At 41.7% G+C, this 20,945-nt stretch overlaps 1 protein-coding gene across 6 annotated transcripts in view; it reads right to left on the bottom strand.

Annotated features, from left to right (window-relative positions):
• LOC111969964 (ankyrin repeat and SAM domain-containing protein 1A) overlaps positions 1–20,945 on the bottom strand; it is a 45,973-nt gene that overhangs the window by 11,987 nt on the left and 13,041 nt on the right. For 3 of the 6 annotated variants that reach the window (XM_070445588.1, XM_070445591.1, XM_070445589.1), the window contains 4 exons: positions 8,614–8,729; positions 1,409–1,507; positions 947–1,093; positions 533–649 (listed from right to left, as the gene is read on the bottom strand). In XM_070445588.1, the coding sequence (XP_070301689.1) occupies positions 533–649; positions 947–1,093; positions 1,409–1,507; positions 8,614–8,729 (479 nt within the window). Of the gene's footprint in view, positions 1–532; positions 650–946; positions 1,094–1,408; positions 1,508–8,613; positions 9,884–20,945 lie in introns of those variants that run through there. The other 3 variants (XM_070445587.1, XM_070445590.1, XM_023996384.2) reach the window with 1 other exon arrangement.

The following is a 20,945-nucleotide window of genomic DNA, read 5'->3' as shown; positions in this document are numbered from 1 at the left end:
GCTTTGTATGTGTAATAAAACATGGCATGCTAGCTCCATCCTGGTGGTGCATTGGACTAATTCCATGCATAGAGAGCAGAAGGTTATAGGTTTGAAGCTCACTGATGCTGTGTCACAATTCAAAATAAATATGTTTGCATGATTAATGCCTAAGGAAATTAATTTCTATCTGTACTTGGATTTTTAAAAAGTTAATAGAAAATAAGCTAGCAGTGTTATTAAACGTCTTATTGAAACATTCAGTAGTAGTTTTAAGGAAGTTATTAAAAAAACTCTAAATACTAATTTTCGTTCTCAGAGCTTTAATAAAACTTCCCAGAGAAACTTTCAAGGAACCAGATTAAAACGTTCTCTGAACCTCCCTGCAACCTAAAAATAATTTTTCCCTTACATTTTACCGGTCTGGAAACTTATGGCTTCGTTTCCAGATCCAGTGGGAAACCAAAAACGTATGTTCCCACAACTTCCAAGGAACCAAATGTGCTAGCTGGGATTATTGTTCAAATGTAAGACACTGAGGACTCTTACTAACCCTGATCTGTGAGAGACGGTGAGAGATCTGTGATTTGGTCGGGGCCTCCTCATAGGGCCGCTCTGCCAGAGACGCTATGATTCTCTTCCTGTGGCCCAGAGGGCTGATTTTCAACAGCTGCAGAGATGGGCACAGATCAGACACAATGGTAACTACATAGGACTACGTTCATATGAACAACACAGGCACTAATATTGACAAACAAGTACAAACCAACAAATATGAATGGAAATACACATTATACACTCACACTGACTGTATACAGTGAGTCTGACACCCATGCTGGCACTCGACAAGCAGACAGAATGGACTCTCCTCAATTATTCAGCTCAAATCTGTTCAGCCTTAAGCTCCGTACAGTGCTGTCTCTTCCCTGAGGCACTACATAATTCACTAACAAAACATTGGCCTCACATTGACAATCTCCAGCTCCCATAGATTCTTCACACAGTCCAAGGTACGGTAGCCACTGGACAGGAAGTTAGGCAGGTACTCCTGGAGGCCTAGCACATCCAACCAGGTGGACAGAGAGGTGCTGCCATCACAGCCCAGGGCTTTCACCTACAAAGAGGGACAGAAAGGAGATCAAATTACATTCAAATAAAAGCAGGATTTCACAATTTCTTTCAAGATTTTTAAACCGTACCCAATGCCAAAAGGCTTGTTCACATGATTGCTATTGCCACACATAGCTACAGACTAGATCAAAGCTACTTTACAATACATTTCATTATCATGATTGAAAATACTGTGCACAAACATGGATAATGCACACTCCTTGACACCTTGATGTACGGTGGCTTCTTAGACAGGGATGAATGGTCAACCAGGCACAAGGTTGCAGGCAGTACCATGGACTGATGATAACTACTGTACCTTGGGCAAGCTGCGTGCTGCACGGATGATCTTCTTTCTGTGGCCAGGGTCAGTGATTCCCATATCTCTAAGGTCTGTGTCCTCCATCACGTTACTGCCCTACACATGCATGCACACGCATAAGTTAATTACACAAGTACCACAAACTGCAGACACTTCCCAAAGTCCACAATATACCGAAACACGTATAAATCCCTTAAGCTAACTATTAACATAGACATTACAACATCCCCTACACTCTATAGGTCCCTATATGCAATCAATAATACACACAGGCACAGACACACACACACACGACCACAAATGAACCCACAAGTAAAAGCACACACACACACACTTATTTATGTCCTCAGACAAACAAGAATTGGAGGACATTGGAGTCAAATAAATTGTGCATGCCAAAGGTAATCAATCTATTTTAATGAAAAACCACCAAGGGAAAAGCAATCAAAACTGCAGCAGCTTTTACATCTGAGCTGCAATGTTGCAATGAAACATTACATTTGCTACGAGGGAAATGTTTAGGACTACGCATCTGTGTGTGTATTTGTGGTGTGTGTGGTGGTGTGTGGTTGTGTGTGTGTGTGTGTGTGTGTGTGTGTGTGTGTGTGTGTGTGTGTGTGTGTGTGTGTGTGTGTGTGTGTGTGTGTGTGTGTGTGTGTGTGTGTGTGTGTGTGTGTGTGTGTGTGGTGTGTGTGTGTGTGTGTGTGTGTGTGCGTGCATGGCGTGCGCGGATGCACATGTGTATGCAAACAGCTGTGGTGTTGGAGACAAGGAATGAGGATTTCACTGCATATAATTGTGAATACAATAAAGTCAACTTAACATTTCCCATTTTCCTTTACAGTAATGATTGACAACAATAAATGTGCACCATTTGTTTTACGTAGTTCTCCATAAGAGGCACAAGCTTCGTCATCTAATTCAGGTTTATAGGGGGGAATAAAGATACAAGGAGACCCTTAAAAATGTGGAGCTCAGCATTTTCCCAGTGGACTGCTGCAGATTGATTCTTCCTGGCCAAGAATGTTCAAATGGAGCTAGTCTTTTCTAAATATGGCATCACTGCTTGTTTCTGGAGCACAATGCAGCAGTTACAGTAACAAGGGATGACAGTAGGAAATTACATACTGATTATCACTAGAACGAGGATCAAACTAATGCAGTGACTGACTTCAGGAATAGCCTGAAATAGATATTTCAACTAAAGTGATTGTTGGATGTTCCAGGAGGTCCCATGGGAGCTTGTCATTTATACTTCATCAGGAAAATATGATTAAGTAATGAATATCTATTTTTGTCCATATCTATAACTGCTTATTACATAACTGCGATACATACAGTCCCTCATCACAAAGGAGGAAGGTGTCATGAAATGAGGAGGCTCTAAAAACATGTATTTTATGATTTGCAATGTAAAAAGCAACCAAAAACCTATACGGGAAAACGGTAGGCCATATGAGAGACATGAGAGACCCATTTATGGTTGATGAAACCAATAACAAATTATTATCAACTTGTAAAAATTAGGAAAATGGGGACACAGCGGTTTATTATTTATGATCCCTCAAAAGCTGCACTTGGAGCAATCATCCCATGCTGAGACAAATCCCTACAGAGTGTATGTGAGCCTGTGTTCTCTGATGGTAGTCATACTGTATCTACATTGATAGGTCTGAAGGGTAGTCTAACTCTGATTTCTCAGCAATGAAGAATTTGTTCTATGACACCCTTGCCTTTGGGGTCAGCAGGAAAATGGGGCATTCAGATTTCCCCACTGAGCTTTAGTATAAAAGAGAGGATTTGATTTCTCTCCTATTTTATTAATGAAGATGACATCTTTATATTTGCATCTTTCAGGTCAGTTGTTCACCAACTAATGTGCATCTCTGGCACAGTCACTATTACCTTTGCTACTCATAGCTTCATGATATTGTATTTCTATGTGATTTATAAAGTCATTTGATGATAGAGTTGAACAATATCTCACAGAGTATGTCAACTATTCAACAAAAACGATGCAGGGCAAAACCCAGCACACCACCTCTCCTGATCCAGAATCAGCCCACCAAGCAAATAAAATAATTAACACATCAACTCTGCAGTGATACAATGAATTTGGCAGACAGACAGTTCAATAGGACACCATTGAACCTTTACAACATCTCTCTGACTGCTCTGACCTTTTCAGACACAACCTACGTGTCCTTGTAAGTATCTGAGGGTAATATGTCCTGCAGGGAGCTAATCAATTATCTGCTTGGTGCTTCTACACCTCAGACACATTAGTCAAGAGATTAACATTAACATCACAATGCTAATGACCCATTATCCTCATCCTATTATTACCTTATTGAAGAGAGTCTCCAGTACTTTTGTATGGTTTTTAGCCAGTAGTTCTGAGAGTAGGCCTTACAGTCCCCAAAAATGTTACTCTCTTTTTCTCTCTGTTCCGAACGTACTAGACGGCCAGTTCTTATAGCCGTTAGCCGTACACTTATCCTACTCCTCCTCTGTTCCTCTGGTGATGTAGAGGTTAATCCAGGCCTTGCAGTGCCTCGCTCAACTCCCATTCCCCAGGCGCTCTCATTTGTTGACTTCTGTAACTGTAAAAGCCTTGGTTTCATGCATGTTAACATTAGAAGCTTCCTCCCTAAGTTTGTTTTATTCACTGCTTTAGCACACTCTGCGAACGTGGATGTCCAAGCCATGTCTGAATCCTGGCTTAGGAAGACCACCAAAATCCCAGAAATTTCCACCCCTAACTATAACATTTTCCGACAAGATAGAATGGCCAAAGGGGGCGGAGTTGCAATCTACTGCAGAGATAGCCTGCAGAGTTCTGTCATACTATCCAGGTCTGTGCCCAAACAATTCAAGCTTCTACTTTTAAAAATCCACCTTTCCAGAAGCAAGTCTCTCACCGTTGCCGCTTGTTATAGACCCCCCTCAGCCCCCAGCTGTGCCCTGTACACCATATGTGAATTGATTGCCCCCAATCTATCTTCAGAGCTCATACTGTTAGGTGACCTAAAGTGGGATATGCTTAACACCCCGGCCTTCCTACAATCTGAGCTAGATACCCTCAATCTCACACAAATGATCAAGGAACCTACCAGGTACAACCCTAAATCCATAACCATGGGCACCCTCTTAGATATCATCCTGACCAACTTGCTCTCTAAATACACCTCTGCTGTCTTCAACCAGGATCTCAGCGATCACTGCCTCCTTACCTGTGACCGTAATGGGTCCGCGGTCAAACGACCACCCCTCATCACTGTCAAACGCTCCCTCAAACACTTCAGCGAGCAGGCCTTTCTAATCCACCTGGCCCGGGTATCCTGGAAGGATATTGACCTCTTTTCGTCAGTAGAGGATGCCTGGTTACTCTTTAAAAGTAATTTCCTCACCATCTTAAATAAGCTTGCCCCAATCAAAAAATGTAGAACCAGGAACAGATACAGCCCTTGGTTCACCCCAGACCTGACTGCCCTGGACCAGCACAAAACATCCTGTGGCATACTGCATTAGCATCGAATAGCCCCCGCAATATGCAACTTTTCAGGGAAGTTACGAACCAATATACACAGGCAGTTAGGAAAGCAAACGTTAGCTTTTTCAAACAGAAATTTGCATCCTGTAGCACAAACTCCCAAAAGTTCTTGGACACTGTAAAGTCCACGGAGAATAAGAGCACCTCCTCCCAGCTGCCCACTGCACTGAGGCTAGGAAACACTGTCACCACCGATAAATCCACGATAATTGAGAATTTCAATAAACATTTTTCTATGGCTGGCCATGCTTTCCACCTGGCTACCCCTACCCCGGTCAACAGCCCTGCACCCCCCACAGCAACTTGCCCAAGCCTCCCCCATTTTGCCTTCACCCAAATCCAGACAGCTGACGTTCTGAAAGAGTTGCAAAATCTGGACCCCTACAAAACAGCCGGGCTAGACAATCTGGACCCTCTCTTTCTAAAAGTATCTGCCAAAATTGTTGCAACCCCTATTACTAGCCTGTTCAACCTCTATTTCGTATCGTCTGACATCCCCAAAGATTGGAAAGCTGCCGCGGTCATCCCCCTCTTCAAAGTGGGAGACAGTCTTGACCCAAACTGCTACAGACCTATATCTATCCTACCCTGCCTTTCTAAGATCTTCGAAAGCCAAGTTAACAAACAGATCACCGACCATTTCGAATCCCACCATACCTTCTCCGCTATGCAATCTGGTTTCCGAGCTGGTCATGGGTGCACCTCAGCCACGCTCAAGGTCCTAAGTAATATCATAACCGCCATCAATGAGAGACACTACAGTGCGGCTGTATTCATCGACCTGGCCAAGGCTTTCGACTCTGTCAATCACCACATTCTTATCGGTAGACTCAACAGCCTTGGTTTCTCAAATGACTGCCTTGCCTGGTTCACCAACTACTTCTCAGACAGAGTTCAGTGTGTCAAATCGGAGGGCCTGTTGTCCGAACCTCTGGTAGTCTCTATGGTGGTGCCACAGGGTTCAATTCTCGGGCCAACTCTTTTCTCTGTATACATCAATGGTGTCGCTCTTGCTGCTGGTGATTCTCTGATCCACCTCTACGCAGACTACACCATTCTGTATACCTCTGGCCCTTCTTTGGACACTGTGTTAACTAACCTCCAGACGAGCTTCAATGCCATACAACTCTCCTTCCGTGACCTCCAACTGCTCTTAAATGCAAGTAAAACTAAATGCATGCTCTTCAACCGATCGCTGCKRYCACCTGCCRGCCRGTCCAGCATCACTACTCTGGACGGTTCTGACTTAGAATATGTGGACAACTACAAATACCTAGGTGTCTGGTTAGACTGTAAACTCTCCTTCCAGACTCACATTAAGCATCTCCAATCCAAAGTTAAATCTAGAATTGGCTTCCTATTTCGCAACAAAGAATCCTTCACTCATGCTGCCAAACATACCCTCGTATAACTGACTATCCTGCCGATCCTCGACTTTGGCGATGTCATTCACAAAATAGCCTCCAACACTCTACTCAGCAAATTGGATGCAGTCTATCACAGTGCCATCCGTTTTGTCACCAAAGCCCCATATACTACCCACCACTGCGACCTGTATGCTCTCGTTGGCTGGCCCTCGCTTCATATTTGTCTGGCTCCAGGTCATCTATAAGTCTTTGCTAGGTAAAGCCCCGCCTTATCTCAGCTTACTGGTCACCATAGCAGCACCCACCCGTAGCACACGCTCCATCAGGTATATTTCACTGGTCACCGCCAAAGCCAATTCCTCCTTTGGCCGCCTTTCCTTCCAGTTCTCTGCTGCCAATGACTGGAACTAATATCTCTACTTGCACATTCATCTTCTGCACATCTATCACTCCAGTGTTTAATTGCTAAATTGTAATTATTTCGCCACATAGACCTATTTATTGCCTTACCTCCCTTATCTTACCTCATTTGCACACACTGTATATAGACTTTTTCTATTGTGTTACTGACTGTATGTTTGTTTATTCCGTGTGTAACTCCGTGTTGTTGTTTGTGTCGCACTGCTTTGCTTTATCTTGGCCAGGTCGCAGTTGTAAATGAGAACTTGTTCTCAACTAGCCTACCTGGTTAAATAAAGGTGAAATATATATTTATTTTTTAAATTATGTATTACATCACATGTCCAGGTATGTGCACCATGTCATTGCTCTTTCTCTCGCTCTGCTGTGTGTGCATCTTGCTAGCTGTCACTCAAATAGCTAGGAGCTGAACCTCATTGACTAGAACTCTAATTGCTAGGGGGCTGGTCCACGTGGGGGGAAATGTAGGGAAAGTGGCACTACACAGCTTCCAGTAAACAGTCACTTTCAAACTAGGGATTTTGTGGCTAACAGAGTTTAGACAGTAATTCAGATCATAGATTAAGCATGTATGAACTACAAATTGACACATCCAGCCCAAAGCGGGAGGCTTAAAAAAGACATACTAGTCGCCAAAGTTCCGCAGCATGTCTTAAACACAAACACCTTATGGAATTGGTACACTGGGCTGACTGACTAGCTATTCCCAGTCCATACTCAGTATATCAGACCTCTTCCATTGGTTATGTGACCTCTCTAAAAGGTGCAGTCAGTTGCCCCTGACCAATCTCTCATCTATGGCAACCTCCTGTAGACTACAGTACTGAAGCAGCTATGTTGTCAGATTGATTAATGTGTTTGCTTTAAAGACCATGTTATTCACCCTTTACAACAGCTTTTTCAGAGTTACACAATCAGTGTAAGTGTTGTTTTGTACATTCATAATTCCAGAGACTTTAAAACAGCACAGCCAGATGAATCTGTCTATGCTTTTCAAAAACAAGACACACAGATGAAGGATTTTAATTTGAGCCAGTTTGCTACAGCAGGAAAATAATCCTGCAGCAACAGGAAATGTGAATTATTATGTGGATTATAATGAATGGACATTTTTGTAGGGGGTGAAAAAAAAAATTGTGTATAAAGTCTGTGTAAATTGTGTAAATTACAAACTTTAGAATCCTTTTAAAAACTCAAATACACTACACGTTTGCATTTCCTGCTGAGCAGGAACATTCTCAGCAACAAAAGAGTGATCAAATTAAGATCCTGCATCTGTAAGAAGCACAAGGGATGTCGTAATGATGTAACTTTCTGGTTGAAAATTGTTTTTCTGGCTGAAGTGGCATCAGTTAAAGATTTTTCAGGACTACAAAAATTTCATTTTTTAAAATCAGTATACAATTTGACCATGACATCACAATAGACAGTCACTACAGCATGAAGTCACTACATCAAAATGATTCATGCCTCTGAAAAAAGGGAATCTTAACTTTGCCACAATATATCTCATAGAATTGCAGTTGACGTTAGCAGAAATTGAAGTAACATCTATACTGTGGCCTCAACAGAGCCACTTGTCGTATCTGCTGATGATTGGGTGAGCTATACTCTGTATGCTATCTGGCTGGGCCAGCATGGGGGTTGAGGTTAAGAACATAAATCAGCCTGCCAAGATAGGTGGGATGGTGGTGACTGGGATTTTACTGTAAATGAGATGGCATGTTAATAGGTTTTGTTGTGCCATAGAATGGAGATGGAAACTGGGAGAGAGAGAAGAAGATGGATAGAGAAAGTGAAGAGGGAGAAAAGGAGATGGAGAGAGATGGAAAGTAGAAAATATCTTAGACATGTTGACTCACCATGTAGCGTAGGTCGTCGAAGCCATTAAGCAGCAGCTTGCTCTCGTACTGTGGCAGCCCCACATGCTCCAGCCACTCACCCACGGGCTGGTCCAGGGCTTTGCTGCAGGCCCCATCTGCCGAGAGAGGGAAGCGCTTCAGCAGGGAAAAGCCCTTCAGCCGGTAGCAGCGGCACTCCGAGGACGAGACATGGCATTGCCACATCATCCTCGGCCAGCACAGCCGAGTGCAGGAGCACCAACAGGGTAGAGGAGACAGGGTCCAGGCTGGGGGAGGGCAGCTCCCACAGAGCAGGAGGGGCCCGGCTACTCTTACACTGGAGATATAGTGGTGGAACCAGCCCGCCGTGATATACTGTACACCCACTGTCGTTACTGTGAGTGTCAATGTCAGGCAAGGGTAGAGGTAGAGTTGGATATGTAGACCCTTTGAATATTGATCACCACGTTCAATTGATTGAGCCAATCTGGCATCTTCCATAAAAATGCTTAGCTAATTACTGACATGAAAATGTATCCCTTTGGTAGGTACATCCTTGACTACAAAAAAGTGTTTGTGACTTTGCCTATGCCTAAAAATGTGTCAATATTTCCAGTACACGAAGCACTAAACAAAATAACTTTCAATGCCACATAAAAATGATACAGTATTACTGGATATCACACTCCACATTGTGTCCTTTGTCCTGGTTAAACCATCATCCTAATCCTTAAAACAGAAAGTATTCCACTAAAGTATGATAAACCACAGTAAGTTACAGCTCCACAGAGTACACTTTGTAGCACTTGTTCACCTCTGTCTCAGTCCCATGGTTTTAGTGGACAACCTGTCTGAGAGCTCTGACGTGGCTCATTGAATAAAGGTAGAACCATGATAAGGTAAGGTATTAATGTAATCTGGATCATGATATTCTCTATAGGATTATTTTCTTACTCCACAAACGGAATGAGAGTCCAATCTCATACACCAAAACTCATGTCACCCGTGTGGCTCCCGACTGTTGATGAAAAACTGATGGAATCAAATCAGAATTCAATTACAAGCCCATTGATAAAACTCCAGCCGCCTGCCCACCTGCCTGCCTGTGAAAAGAGGCTGTATGTCCTTGGTGTTCCCAGAGATCCTGGTGGTAAACCTGGTGCTTCCCAGCATATAGACACTCCTCTGGAGGCTGGCTCATTCAGAGAACATTCTTATCATATCTCACACCAGTAAATCCAAGCTCAGCTCCAACAGAGCGCAGGTGAGCCTCTTGACTCTTGGCTGAGATTTCCACAGGACCACCTTGGTTCAGTTTGCCCCCTCCCCATGCGATAAGCCCCCTCCACCCACCTGGCTCTCCCCCGCTGTGGGTACAGCTAGCTCCAGAAGCCCCTGTGCTCTGGGCAGAGGTTTGCTGCATCCCCTGTCTGATGCACGTACTGTCACAAAGAAGCTTCTCTCGGCTCACACGCTCTCCACACTGCTCCCCTCACAGGGCATAAAGTCCTGATGCTGGATACTCACGAGCCCAGAAAGCAGCCTCAACCGTGCCCTTCCTGCATGCACAACAGGCAGTCTTGATGCTCATCCCCTTTCCCAAATCCCTCAAGATTTCTCTTACCCTGTACCTCTTGCTCTCTCTCTTCTGCTCTCTTTCTTGCTCGCTACCACATTCCCTCATTCACATAGTCTCAGTGCACTGCAGGGCTGCCGTATGTTGCCTGAAAGAGCAGGTTACAGCTCCACGTATCAGCTCTCTGTTCCTTCCTCTACCTCTCTCTGCCTCACACTCTCACTATATCAATCCCCTCCCTCTCTCTCTACCTCACAGTCTCTCGCTCTCTCTCACCCTCCCTCTCCCTCTACTCATAGCCTCTCTCCTCTCGCTCACAGCCACTCTTACCCTCCTTCTCCCTCTACCACATAGTCTATGTCTCTCTACTTTACCTCTACCATACAGTCTTTCTCTCTTCCCACCCTCTGCACTGATAAGAATTGCACAGAGGCCCTCTGATCTTGCTAGTGCAGAAAGGACACCGCCATCAGAGGCAGGGAACAGATCTGGGAGCCCCAGATCACAGACCTCTGTATGGAATAAATATGGTATGTAGGTTTTTCCCCTTCTCCCGTTCTAAACCCAGCAGAAAAAGAAACATCCTCTCACTGTCAACTGCGTTTAATTTCAGCAAACTTAACATGTATAAATATTTGTATGAACATAACAAGATTCAACAACTGAGAAATAAACTGAACAAGTTCCACAGACATGTGACTAATATAAATGGAATAATGTGTCCCAGAACAAAGGGGGGGGTCAAAATCTAAAGTAACAGTCAGTATCTGGTGTGGCCACCAGCTGCATTTAGTACTGCAGTGCTTCTCCTCCTCATGGACTGCACCAGATTTGCCTGTTCTTGCTGTGAGATGTTACCCCACTCTTCCACCAAGGCACCTGCAAGTTCCCGGACATTTCTGTGGGGAATGGCCCTAGCCCTCACCCTCCGATCCAACAGGTCCCAGACGTGCTCAATGGGATTGAGATCCGGGCTCTTCGCTGGCCATGGCAGAACAGTGACATTCCTGTCTTGCAGGAAATCACGCACAGAACGAGCAGTATGGCTGGTGTCATTGTCATGCTGGAGGGTCATGTTAGGATGAGCCTGCAGGAAGGGTACCACATGAGGGAGGAGGATATCTTCCCTGTAACGCACAGCATTGAGGTTGCCTGCAATGACAACAAGCTCAGTCAGATGATGCTGTGACACACCGCCCCAGACCATGACGGACCCTCCAGCTCCAAATCGATCCCGCTCCAGAGTACAGGCCTCGGTGTAACGCTCATTCCTTCGATGATAAACACGAATCCGACCATCACCCCTGGTGAGACAAAACCATGACTCGTCAGTGAAGAGCACTTTTTTCCAGTCCTATCTGGTCCAGCGACGGTGGGTTTGTGTCCATAAGCGACGTTGTTGCCGTTGATGTCTGGTGAGGACCTGCCTTCCACAGGCCTACAAGCCCTCAGTCCAGCCTCTCTCAGCCTATTGCGGACAGTCTGAGCACTGATGGAGGGATTGTGCGTTCCTAGTGTAACTCGGGCAGTTGTTGTTGCCATCCTGTACCTGTCCTGCAGGTGTGATGTTCGGATGTACCGATCCTGTGCAGGTGTGATGTTCGGATGTACCGATCCTGTGCAGGTGTTGTTACACGTGGTCTGCCACTGTGAGGACGATCAGCTGTCCGTCCTGTCTCCCTGTAGCACTGTCTTAGGCGTCTCACAGTACGGACATTGCAATTTATTGCCCTGGCCACATCTGCAGTRCTCATYCCTCCTTGCAGCATGCCTAAMGCACYTTCACGCAGATGAGCAGGGACCCTGGGCATCTTTCTTTTGGTGTTTTTCAGAGTCAGTAGAAAGGTCTCTTTAGTATCCTAAGTTTTCATAACTGTGACCTTAATTGCCTACTGTCTGTAAGCTGTTAGTGTCTTAACGACCATTCCACAGGTGCATGTTCATTAATTGTTTATGGTTCATTGAACAAGCATGGGAAACAGTGTTTAAACCCTTTACAATGAAGATCTGTGAAGTTATTTGGATTTTTACGAATTATCTTTGAAAGACGGGGTCCTGAAAAAGGGACGTTTATTTTTTTGCTGAGTTTACATGGACAGTGATTTCAAAGCTTGGCTTCCCAGTGCTTAACAAGGGATATTAAAACAAAGACAATTTTCAAGCGCTAGCTTATTAGCAGCTGGCTTTAACTCATTTACATTTCTCTTTGATGATAGGACTTGGGGGCAACACTTATTCAAGTCTGTGCAGCGCTCACTCACACATGCACACACACACCTGCGCACACACTCGCACGGACGCACACACACAGTGCTTTAACAGAGTGACTCTCATACTGTCAAACATAGTGACTCTCAAGTCCTTGTCATTCGATACCCCCCATTCTTCAAGATGACAGGAGAGACATATTCCATTAACTTCTGTTTTCATGTTAGCACATATCACAAACTATTTTTGGAATAAAACAGTTGATGCGTGAAGTTTACAGGTCAGATTACTGCTGGAATCATACAGTGAAATGCCACAGGATGATACAAATGGGCACACAGACATCTATTGACATAAATCCAAATAGGCATTAGCACCCACCTATGCAGGGCTGCTTACTGCTTCCATCACAGGTGTTATCTGGATGCAGCTGCAGGCATAGAGTAATTATTCAGGCTTTCAGTCTGCCTGTGAACACCTCACACATCACATCCCCAGCCAGCTGACCAGAGGAGGAGAAGTGATGGTTACAGAAGCAAAGTGAGGAGCAATCGATTGAGCTCCTGCCGTAATTGGCCAGCTGTGACCCAGTTGCTGTGCCTTAATGATCAGGTAAAGGTCAGGGCCCAGATTCATAAAACCTTCTTCTTAACTGCAATCTTTTCCTTAACTATAGACTTAGAAAGTTGAGCAAAGTTTCTATTCCTCAAAAAGGTTATTGGAAATGTTCTTGCGTTATTTCTTATGTTTCTCCTTATGCAAAAAGTTAAGAAGAAATTAGATTCTTGAAAAGAAAGCTCTTGGATTTGCTCTTGGAAATGTTTTTAATTCCAAGATAGCTAAACCCTTGTCATAAACTCAGGGCAGTGAGAAAATATGCTAATGAAAGCAATTAATGCAATTGTTTAATTCACTCACAAACTTCATCTGAAAGTTTCAGTATTAATATTTGAAACTCAAGAGCGTGTTTTAGAATTGTAATCTCAGAACGAAATATGCTAACATGATTGTCATTGCTAGCTAGATAGCTAGCTAAATTGGTTGCCTAGCGAGAATCATCTTAAGAAGATATTTAAGAAGTTTGTAAGAAGATATTTGAGAGGTTCGTAAGAAAATCATGAAATCTTAAGATATTGTGGAGGAATTGCACTTGCAAACTATCTTATGAACTGCTTATTTTTCTTCTTAAGAAGCTTCTTAATATGTTGCTTAAGAAGTGTTTTGTGAATCTGGGCCCTGTCTTTGTGACCACACATCCAAGCTAAGAGCAAGAGCTAACGCTTATAATTCATAATCAAGAACAGACAGCCCTCCTATTAGACACACTCTGAGATAGAGAGAAAGGGAGGGGGAGAGAAAAGGAGAAGACAGAAAAGAGACACACAGAAGAAGATGAATAGTGAAGGTGATGAAATGTGCATGTGGGGGAGATGAGATGGTAATGAAAAATAGGAAAGATTGGAGAACACTCATTACGTTTCAGTCAGACCCCTCTCCTTTCCCCCTTCCCCCCAAGCTTCACCCATGTCAGCTCCTTTACTATATCACTCAAACAACGGCTGTATAAAACACCAGCCCTCACCACCCAATTACAGCCATTCATTTGGGACGATAACCCCTCCCAGGGACCAGTGGGCCTAATTACTGACTGACAGAGGGTCACTCCATCGCTCCTGTTACTGTTAGGGGGAACTGGGTCACCAGCTCAGCCTGGTAAATGGGTCTTGACATCCAGTTTGGGCTAGTGTTCTTTTGCATAGGGAAAGAGAAAGCTACCTAGGTCTAGACTTGGCTCAGAGGGAAACCAGACAGACCTATTTAGGGAGAGGTAAACGCTCTACTGCCTAGATGAAGCACTGCCTATTTTATCAGCGTGAGAGGAATGTTTGCTCCCTGTCAAACACATCAACAACTCTACCAAAATGAGCCGCAGAGTTGAATTAATTCACGGGAACGGAAGACGGACTCTATTCCTTTGAACGTCAGAAGAATGGCATACACAAACTGAGCTGCAGAATGTCTCCTGTGTGTTGTTAGGAAAGCTCTCTCTCTCTCCCTGCTCCCTTTTAAGCTCATTTACTCAATGCTCATGTAACAGACAATTGAAGCACCTTCAAACCACAAATGCAAACAGCACAATGCTTAAGCATTCAAAATGCCACATGGAATTGCAGGGATGTTTCTAGAGGCAACTTGGCACAGCAGTCTCATATTAAAAAATCGTATAGTTTAGAATTAATTAGCACAACTTGGCTCCAGGCCATCCCTGGGAAATGATCTATGGAGAGAGGGGGATGGGAGGAATGGGAGAAAATGGAGCTATTTTACAATGGTGGGATAAGGGAGGGTAGAAGAATGACAATTTGGCTTCTCCCTCCCTCACTCATTCTCTCCCCCTCTCTCTCTGGAGGGGGGGGGGGGGGGGGCACACACCCCCTCCCCAAGTCCAATGACAGAGTAATACGCCTGAGTACAATCAGGAGATAAAATCAGCAAGCTATGACTCAGCTAAATCTGTGACAGCCTCCTGCTAAGTCTTCTGTATGACAAACATAAATACAGAACTAGTCTAGTAGCACCATCTACATCAACAAACACATCAATTACCGTATTTTCCAGCCACATTACGTAGAGTACAATAACCTCAGGTATGAATGAATAAAAAAWTTTTTTTATTAAAAATAAATAAATAATTGCCTTTACCTCCCTTATCTCACCTCATTTGCTCACATTGTATATAGACTTATTTTTCTACTGTATTATTGACTGTATGTTTTGTTTATTCCATGTGTAACTCTGTGTTGTTGTATGTGTCGAATTGCTATGCTTTATCTTGGCCAGGTCGCAGTTGCAAATGAGAACTTGTTCTCAACTAGCCTACCTGGTAAAAATAAAGGTGAAATATATATTATTATTTTTTAAATGAAAAGAAAAGTTAATTAAATGAATATCCAGTGGTATCAAGAAATTGGGATAAAATACATATTTTTAAGTGAAGGAGAGGAAAAACTAAATTGGTGAGTTTCATGACAGTGGTTATGACTAATGATCATAAATGATGTATCAAGGACCATTTATGGACGTTATGACTGAGGCCTGTTCAGTGTAATGGGCACACATCGTCAGAGGGAGGCAGCTGTGCTGTATGATGTCATGAAAAAGACCCCAGCACAGTGAGCCTGCAGTGGGTAGCTAGCTATTTCGGCTAATTAATTAATAAGATACTGTACATTAGGCCCACCTACAATACATGTTACAACATTAAGCCTAAAGAGTGTCATTATCAATATGAATTTGACAAAAAAATCCTCATAGGAAAATGACCCATAATTCACTGAGGTACATAGTCTTATAGAGAGATATGAGTTTGACAAAAAATCCTCATAGGAAAATGACCCATAATTCACTGAGGTACATAGTCTTATAGAGAGATCAGGCTGTTGCGCAATGGAGATATCATATATCAAGTTGGGAATGTAATCTAAACAAATTCATCCATTGCCAGTTGGCTTTACCCTGAGCGCAGCCTGAAGGACAGACTCGATGAAGCAGAGCATCAATTCAGCCAATATTGAGACACAGCACAGGAAAAATGACAGTCAAGTGAGTTTTAAATTAGATTTATTTTAAAGTGGAAATACACTTCACCCCACAAAAACCCCATACAGATGACATAAGTTGCACACACAACTAATGACACATTGGATTGTTTCGATTTATGGGGAAACAAATCTTCATATAATTTATTTATTTATAGTACTTTTTTTTGGGGGGGGGGGGGGGGGGGGGGGGGGGGGTAGATCAGCTATTAATATTTCAGATAGATTGTGGGTACTATGAATTTAATTGTTTGCATAATTTCTAATCCCAATATATATATTTTAATTATTTACACTTTTCCCCCCAACCCTACCAACCCCTACCCTGATTGGAGTAAACTAATGGACAACAATACTTCTACTGCTACTTACAGCTATTTTCGCTCACATTTAAGGTACATAAATACATACATATACAGTATATTCCTAATTTCCTTCTTTTCAAGTTCTCGATTTTCACCCACTGCGGCCAATCCACCAATCATTGTGATTTTATCTCCAACCCTCCGATGTCCACAGATGAACCCATCTGTCCCAGTATAATGCAATTTTGCTATTTCCTTTTGCAATACATCCCTCCATTTCACTGTGATGTCTTACGATGGTTCTGAACCTCCCTATTTGTTTTTTTTTTTTACAGATATTGCCCTGAAAATAAATACTTTAACCAAGAGTATAATGATATTTCCCATTGACTGATCGTGTCTTATCAGATCCCCTAAGGTATACAGTTTGCAGGTCCATCTGGACCCTGATATTATGGCATAACAACCATTCCTGGACCTGACTCCAAAAGCCGATGGACAGTACCAGAAAATATGCTCTGTTTCCGCATGGCAGAGTCTGCACAAGGCTGACTGTTCAATGCCCCATATATTGAGCATTCTTTTTGGAGCAAGTATTTTATATAATAGCTCAAATTGAAACGAACAGATTGATGAATCAATTGTTGTTTTATATATCAGTTCATAGACCCGATGCCAACTAGAATTTTATACGACATTGGTGTAAAACATTTAGACTTTAAGTGAAACTGATACATTTTCGATTTACACTAATCATTTTAAGCATTTTATGACTTTTAATGGGTGGCAGAAAGACTAATTCTTTAATTTCTTCTTTAAGTAATTGTCTCTTCCAATTTTGTGGAAGAGCCGCGATGAGTTGGTTAGAATTTTGTCTTATACCTTCATACACTGTTGTTAGTTGCTTGTTTGACATAATTTTACCGGCCTTGTTTACAATGTTCTTCATAAATATTATACCCTTCTTGTACATTTTTTCCCAATATATACAATACCGTTCAAAAGTTCGGGGTCACTTAGAAATGTCCTTGTTTTTTAAATAAATCTGAATTTTTGTTCATTAAAATAACATCAAATTGATCAGAAATATAGTGTAGACATTGTTAATGTTGTAAATGACTATTGTACCTAGAAAAGGCAGATTTTTAATGGAATATCTACATAGGCGTACAGAGGCCCATTATCAGCAACCATCACTCCTGTGTTCCAATGGCACGTTGTGTTAGCTACTCCAAGTTTATCATTTTAAAAGGCTAATTGATCATTAGAAAACCCTTTTGCAATTATGTTAGCACAGCTGAAAACTGCTGTTCTGAATAAAGAAGCAATAAAACTGGCTCAAAACAGCCAGAAATAAAGACCTTTCTTCTGAAAGACTGGTGTTTGCGAGTACTAATGAAGCTGTCAGCTGAGGACCATCTGTTTCTCAAACTAGACTATCTAATGTACTTGTCCTCTTGCTCAGTTGTGCACCTGGGCATCCCACTCCTCTTTCTATTCTGGTTAGAGCCAGTTTGCGCTGTTCTATGAAGGGACTAGTACACAGCATTGTAAGAGATCTTCAGTTTCTTCAGTTTCACGGAATAGCCTTAATTTCACAGAACAATAATAGACTGACGATTTTCTGTAGAAAGTCCTTTGTTTCTGGCCATTTTGAGCCTGTAATCGAACCCACATATGCTGATGCTCCAGATACTAAACTAGTCTAAAGAAGGACAGTTTTATTGCTTCTTTAATCAGCACAACAGTTTTCATCTGTGCTAACACATTTGCAAAAGGGTTTTCTAATGATCAATTAGCCTTTTAAAATGATAAACTTTGATTAACTAACACAACGTGGAACACAGGAGTGATGGTTGCTGATAATGGGCCTCTGTACGCCTATGTAGATATTCCATTAAAAAATCAGCCGTTTCCAGCTACAATAGTCATTTACAACATTAACAATGTTTCTACTGTATTTCTGATCAATTTTATGTTATTTTAATTGACAAAAGAATTTGTTGTTCTTTCAAAAACAAGGACATCTCTAAGTGACCCCAAACTTTTGAACGGTAGGGTATATATTTTTTCTATCAGTACATTGGAGTTTAGCCATATTATTAGCTGTAATATTAAATATGCCTTTTCTGGAGGATGAAATTGAAATTGTACCCAACTCTGTATGACTTCTTTTTAAAAGGACGATACTTTAAACAGGGTTCCATTGTCAATCCACCTAAAATGTAAAATTTTCATCTGGCAAAAAGGCAAAGAGACCAATCTTAAGCAATGGATGGGCCTCTCTTAGTCGAAAACCAGTTTGGATTTAGATACAATTTTGGTACAATGGAGGCTTTATGAGAGAGATTTAAAGCCTTAATATCAGAACTCCTTTTCATTATGTAAATATGCTCGTTTAACTTAATCTGGTTTGCCATTCCAAATAAAGTGAAATATTTTTGTTCTTGCATGGTTAGAAAAGGACTCTCCTGGAGTCATTAGAGCCATGAAGAAATATGTAAACTGTGATATCACTAGAGAATGAATCAGGGTAATCTTCCTGTAAATGGATAGGTGTCCCCTCACCACATTTTCAAGATTCTATCTATTTTGCTAAGTTTTCTATCAAAATGTATTGTTGCAACTTCGCTAAACTTTTCCAGGATAGGTACACCAAGCATATCGACTTACCATCCACTCATTTAATCGGGAGACCACATGGCAATTTAAAGTTTGTGTCTTTTAGAGACCAAATCCTTAATATAGTAGTACACTTATCATAGTTGGGTTTTAGTCCAGAGAAACTGGAGAAATTATCCAGGTCCTTAATGAGGCCTTTCAAGGTTGAAGATTGATGACTCAAGAGAAAACTTGAATCATCGGAGTACATTGATACTTTTGTCTCTAATCCAAACATGTTTAGCCCTTTAATGTTATCATTAGCTAACAGTTCAATGGCCATTATAAATAAGTATGGTGACAGAGGGCAACCTTGTTTTATACTTCTTGACAATTCAAAGTTATCAGAGAAGTAACCATTATTTATTATTTTACATAAAGGGTTGTTGTACATTACTTTTACCCATTTTATTAAAAATTCTCCAAAGTTGAAAAATCCTGGCACTTGTAAACAGATTCTAGACATACTGTATCAAAGGCTTTCTCAAAATCTGCCATAAAGATTATACTGTACCTGGTTTCCCTGCACTCTCATAGTTTTCCATTATTTCTAGTAGTTGTCTAATGTTGTCTCCAATATATCTTCCTTTTAAGAATCCCGTCTGATCGGGATGAATTGTTGTACATAACCGGTAGGACCTTTTTTATTCTATGAGCAATACGTTTTGCTCATTGCTTCGCAACATTGAAGGGTGAGGGGCCTCCAATTATTTTTACGAGACGGGGTCTTTGTATTGCTCCCCTGGCTCCTGCTTCAGTAGGAGAAAAAAATCAGTCTCTCTGATTGTGTGTCCGACAGTCTGCCATTTATACATGAGTAATTAAAACATGATAGTAATGGATATTTCAGTAGTTCATAAGAAGTTGTATATATCTCTATTGGAATGCAATCAAGACCAGGGGTTTTCCCCGTCTGATAGAAATCAGTTGCCAACCATAGCTCGTCATGTGCAATTAATACTTCACAACAATACTTTTTTTCTGTTGCAGATAGTTTAATCTGATTTTTTGGGAGAAGGATATCACACAACTCATCGTCAAGTGAGGTTGAAGGAACTTGACAAGAGAACAATGTTTAAAAAATGTACTTCCTCCTAAAAATTAATTGTAGGATCTTTTTTGTTGTGTTTCTATATTGAAGGTTCAGTTCTCCATCCAATTTGCTCAGTTTTTTTATAAAGATGAAACCCGATCTTTCCTGAATAAATTCCTCAAACTCCTTTTGTTTCGCGTCTAGATTATTTAGTGCCTATCTATTACATTTATCTACACCATTGATTTGTAATGTTAGATTTAAAATTTCTGTTGTAAGTCTTTTCTCCATTGACCGATAACGTTTTTGTTTTTGGGATGAAAGTTTAATTGAATGGCATCTAAAGGCACACTTAAAGGCATCCCATATAATAAGTGGGTCCCCTGAACCTGTATTGTTCAACAAAAAGTATGTTATGAATTCCTTCGTTTTTGGTAAGAATGTAGTGTCAGTCAATAATCCCTGGTTACATTTACATTTAACTGACGCTCTTATCCAGAGCGACTTACAAATTGGAAAGTTCATACATATTCATCCTGGTCCCCCCGTGGGGAATGAACCCACAACCCTGGCGTTGCAAGCGCCATGCTCTACCAACTGAGCCACACGGGACCACTTAAATTAAATTTCCAATATCCCTGTCCTCGTGGAAAGTTTGTCATTGTCACAGTTGAAGTTAGAAGTTTACATACACCTTAGCCAAATACATTTAAACTCAGTTTTTCACAATTCCTGACATTTAATCCTAGTAAAAATGTCCTGTTTTAGGTCAGTTAGGATCACCACTTTAATTTTAAGAATGTGAAATGTCAGAATAATAGTAGAGAGAATTATTTATTTCAGCTTTTATCTCTTTCATCACATTCCCAGTGGGTCAGAAGTTTACATACACTCAATTAGTATTTGGTAGCATTGCCTTTAAATTATTTAACTTGGGTCAAACGTTTCGGGTAGCCTTCCACAAGCTTCCC

The sequence above is a fragment of the Salvelinus sp. IW2-2015 genome, linkage group LG11, assembly GCF_002910315.2.
Source record: "Salvelinus sp. IW2-2015 linkage group LG11, ASM291031v2, whole genome shotgun sequence".
NCBI lineage: Eukaryota > Metazoa > Chordata > Actinopteri > Salmoniformes > Salmonidae > Salvelinus > Salvelinus sp. IW2-2015.
The sequence above is the reverse complement of the archived record's forward strand: the minus strand, read 5'-3'. Positions and strand labels throughout refer to the sequence as shown.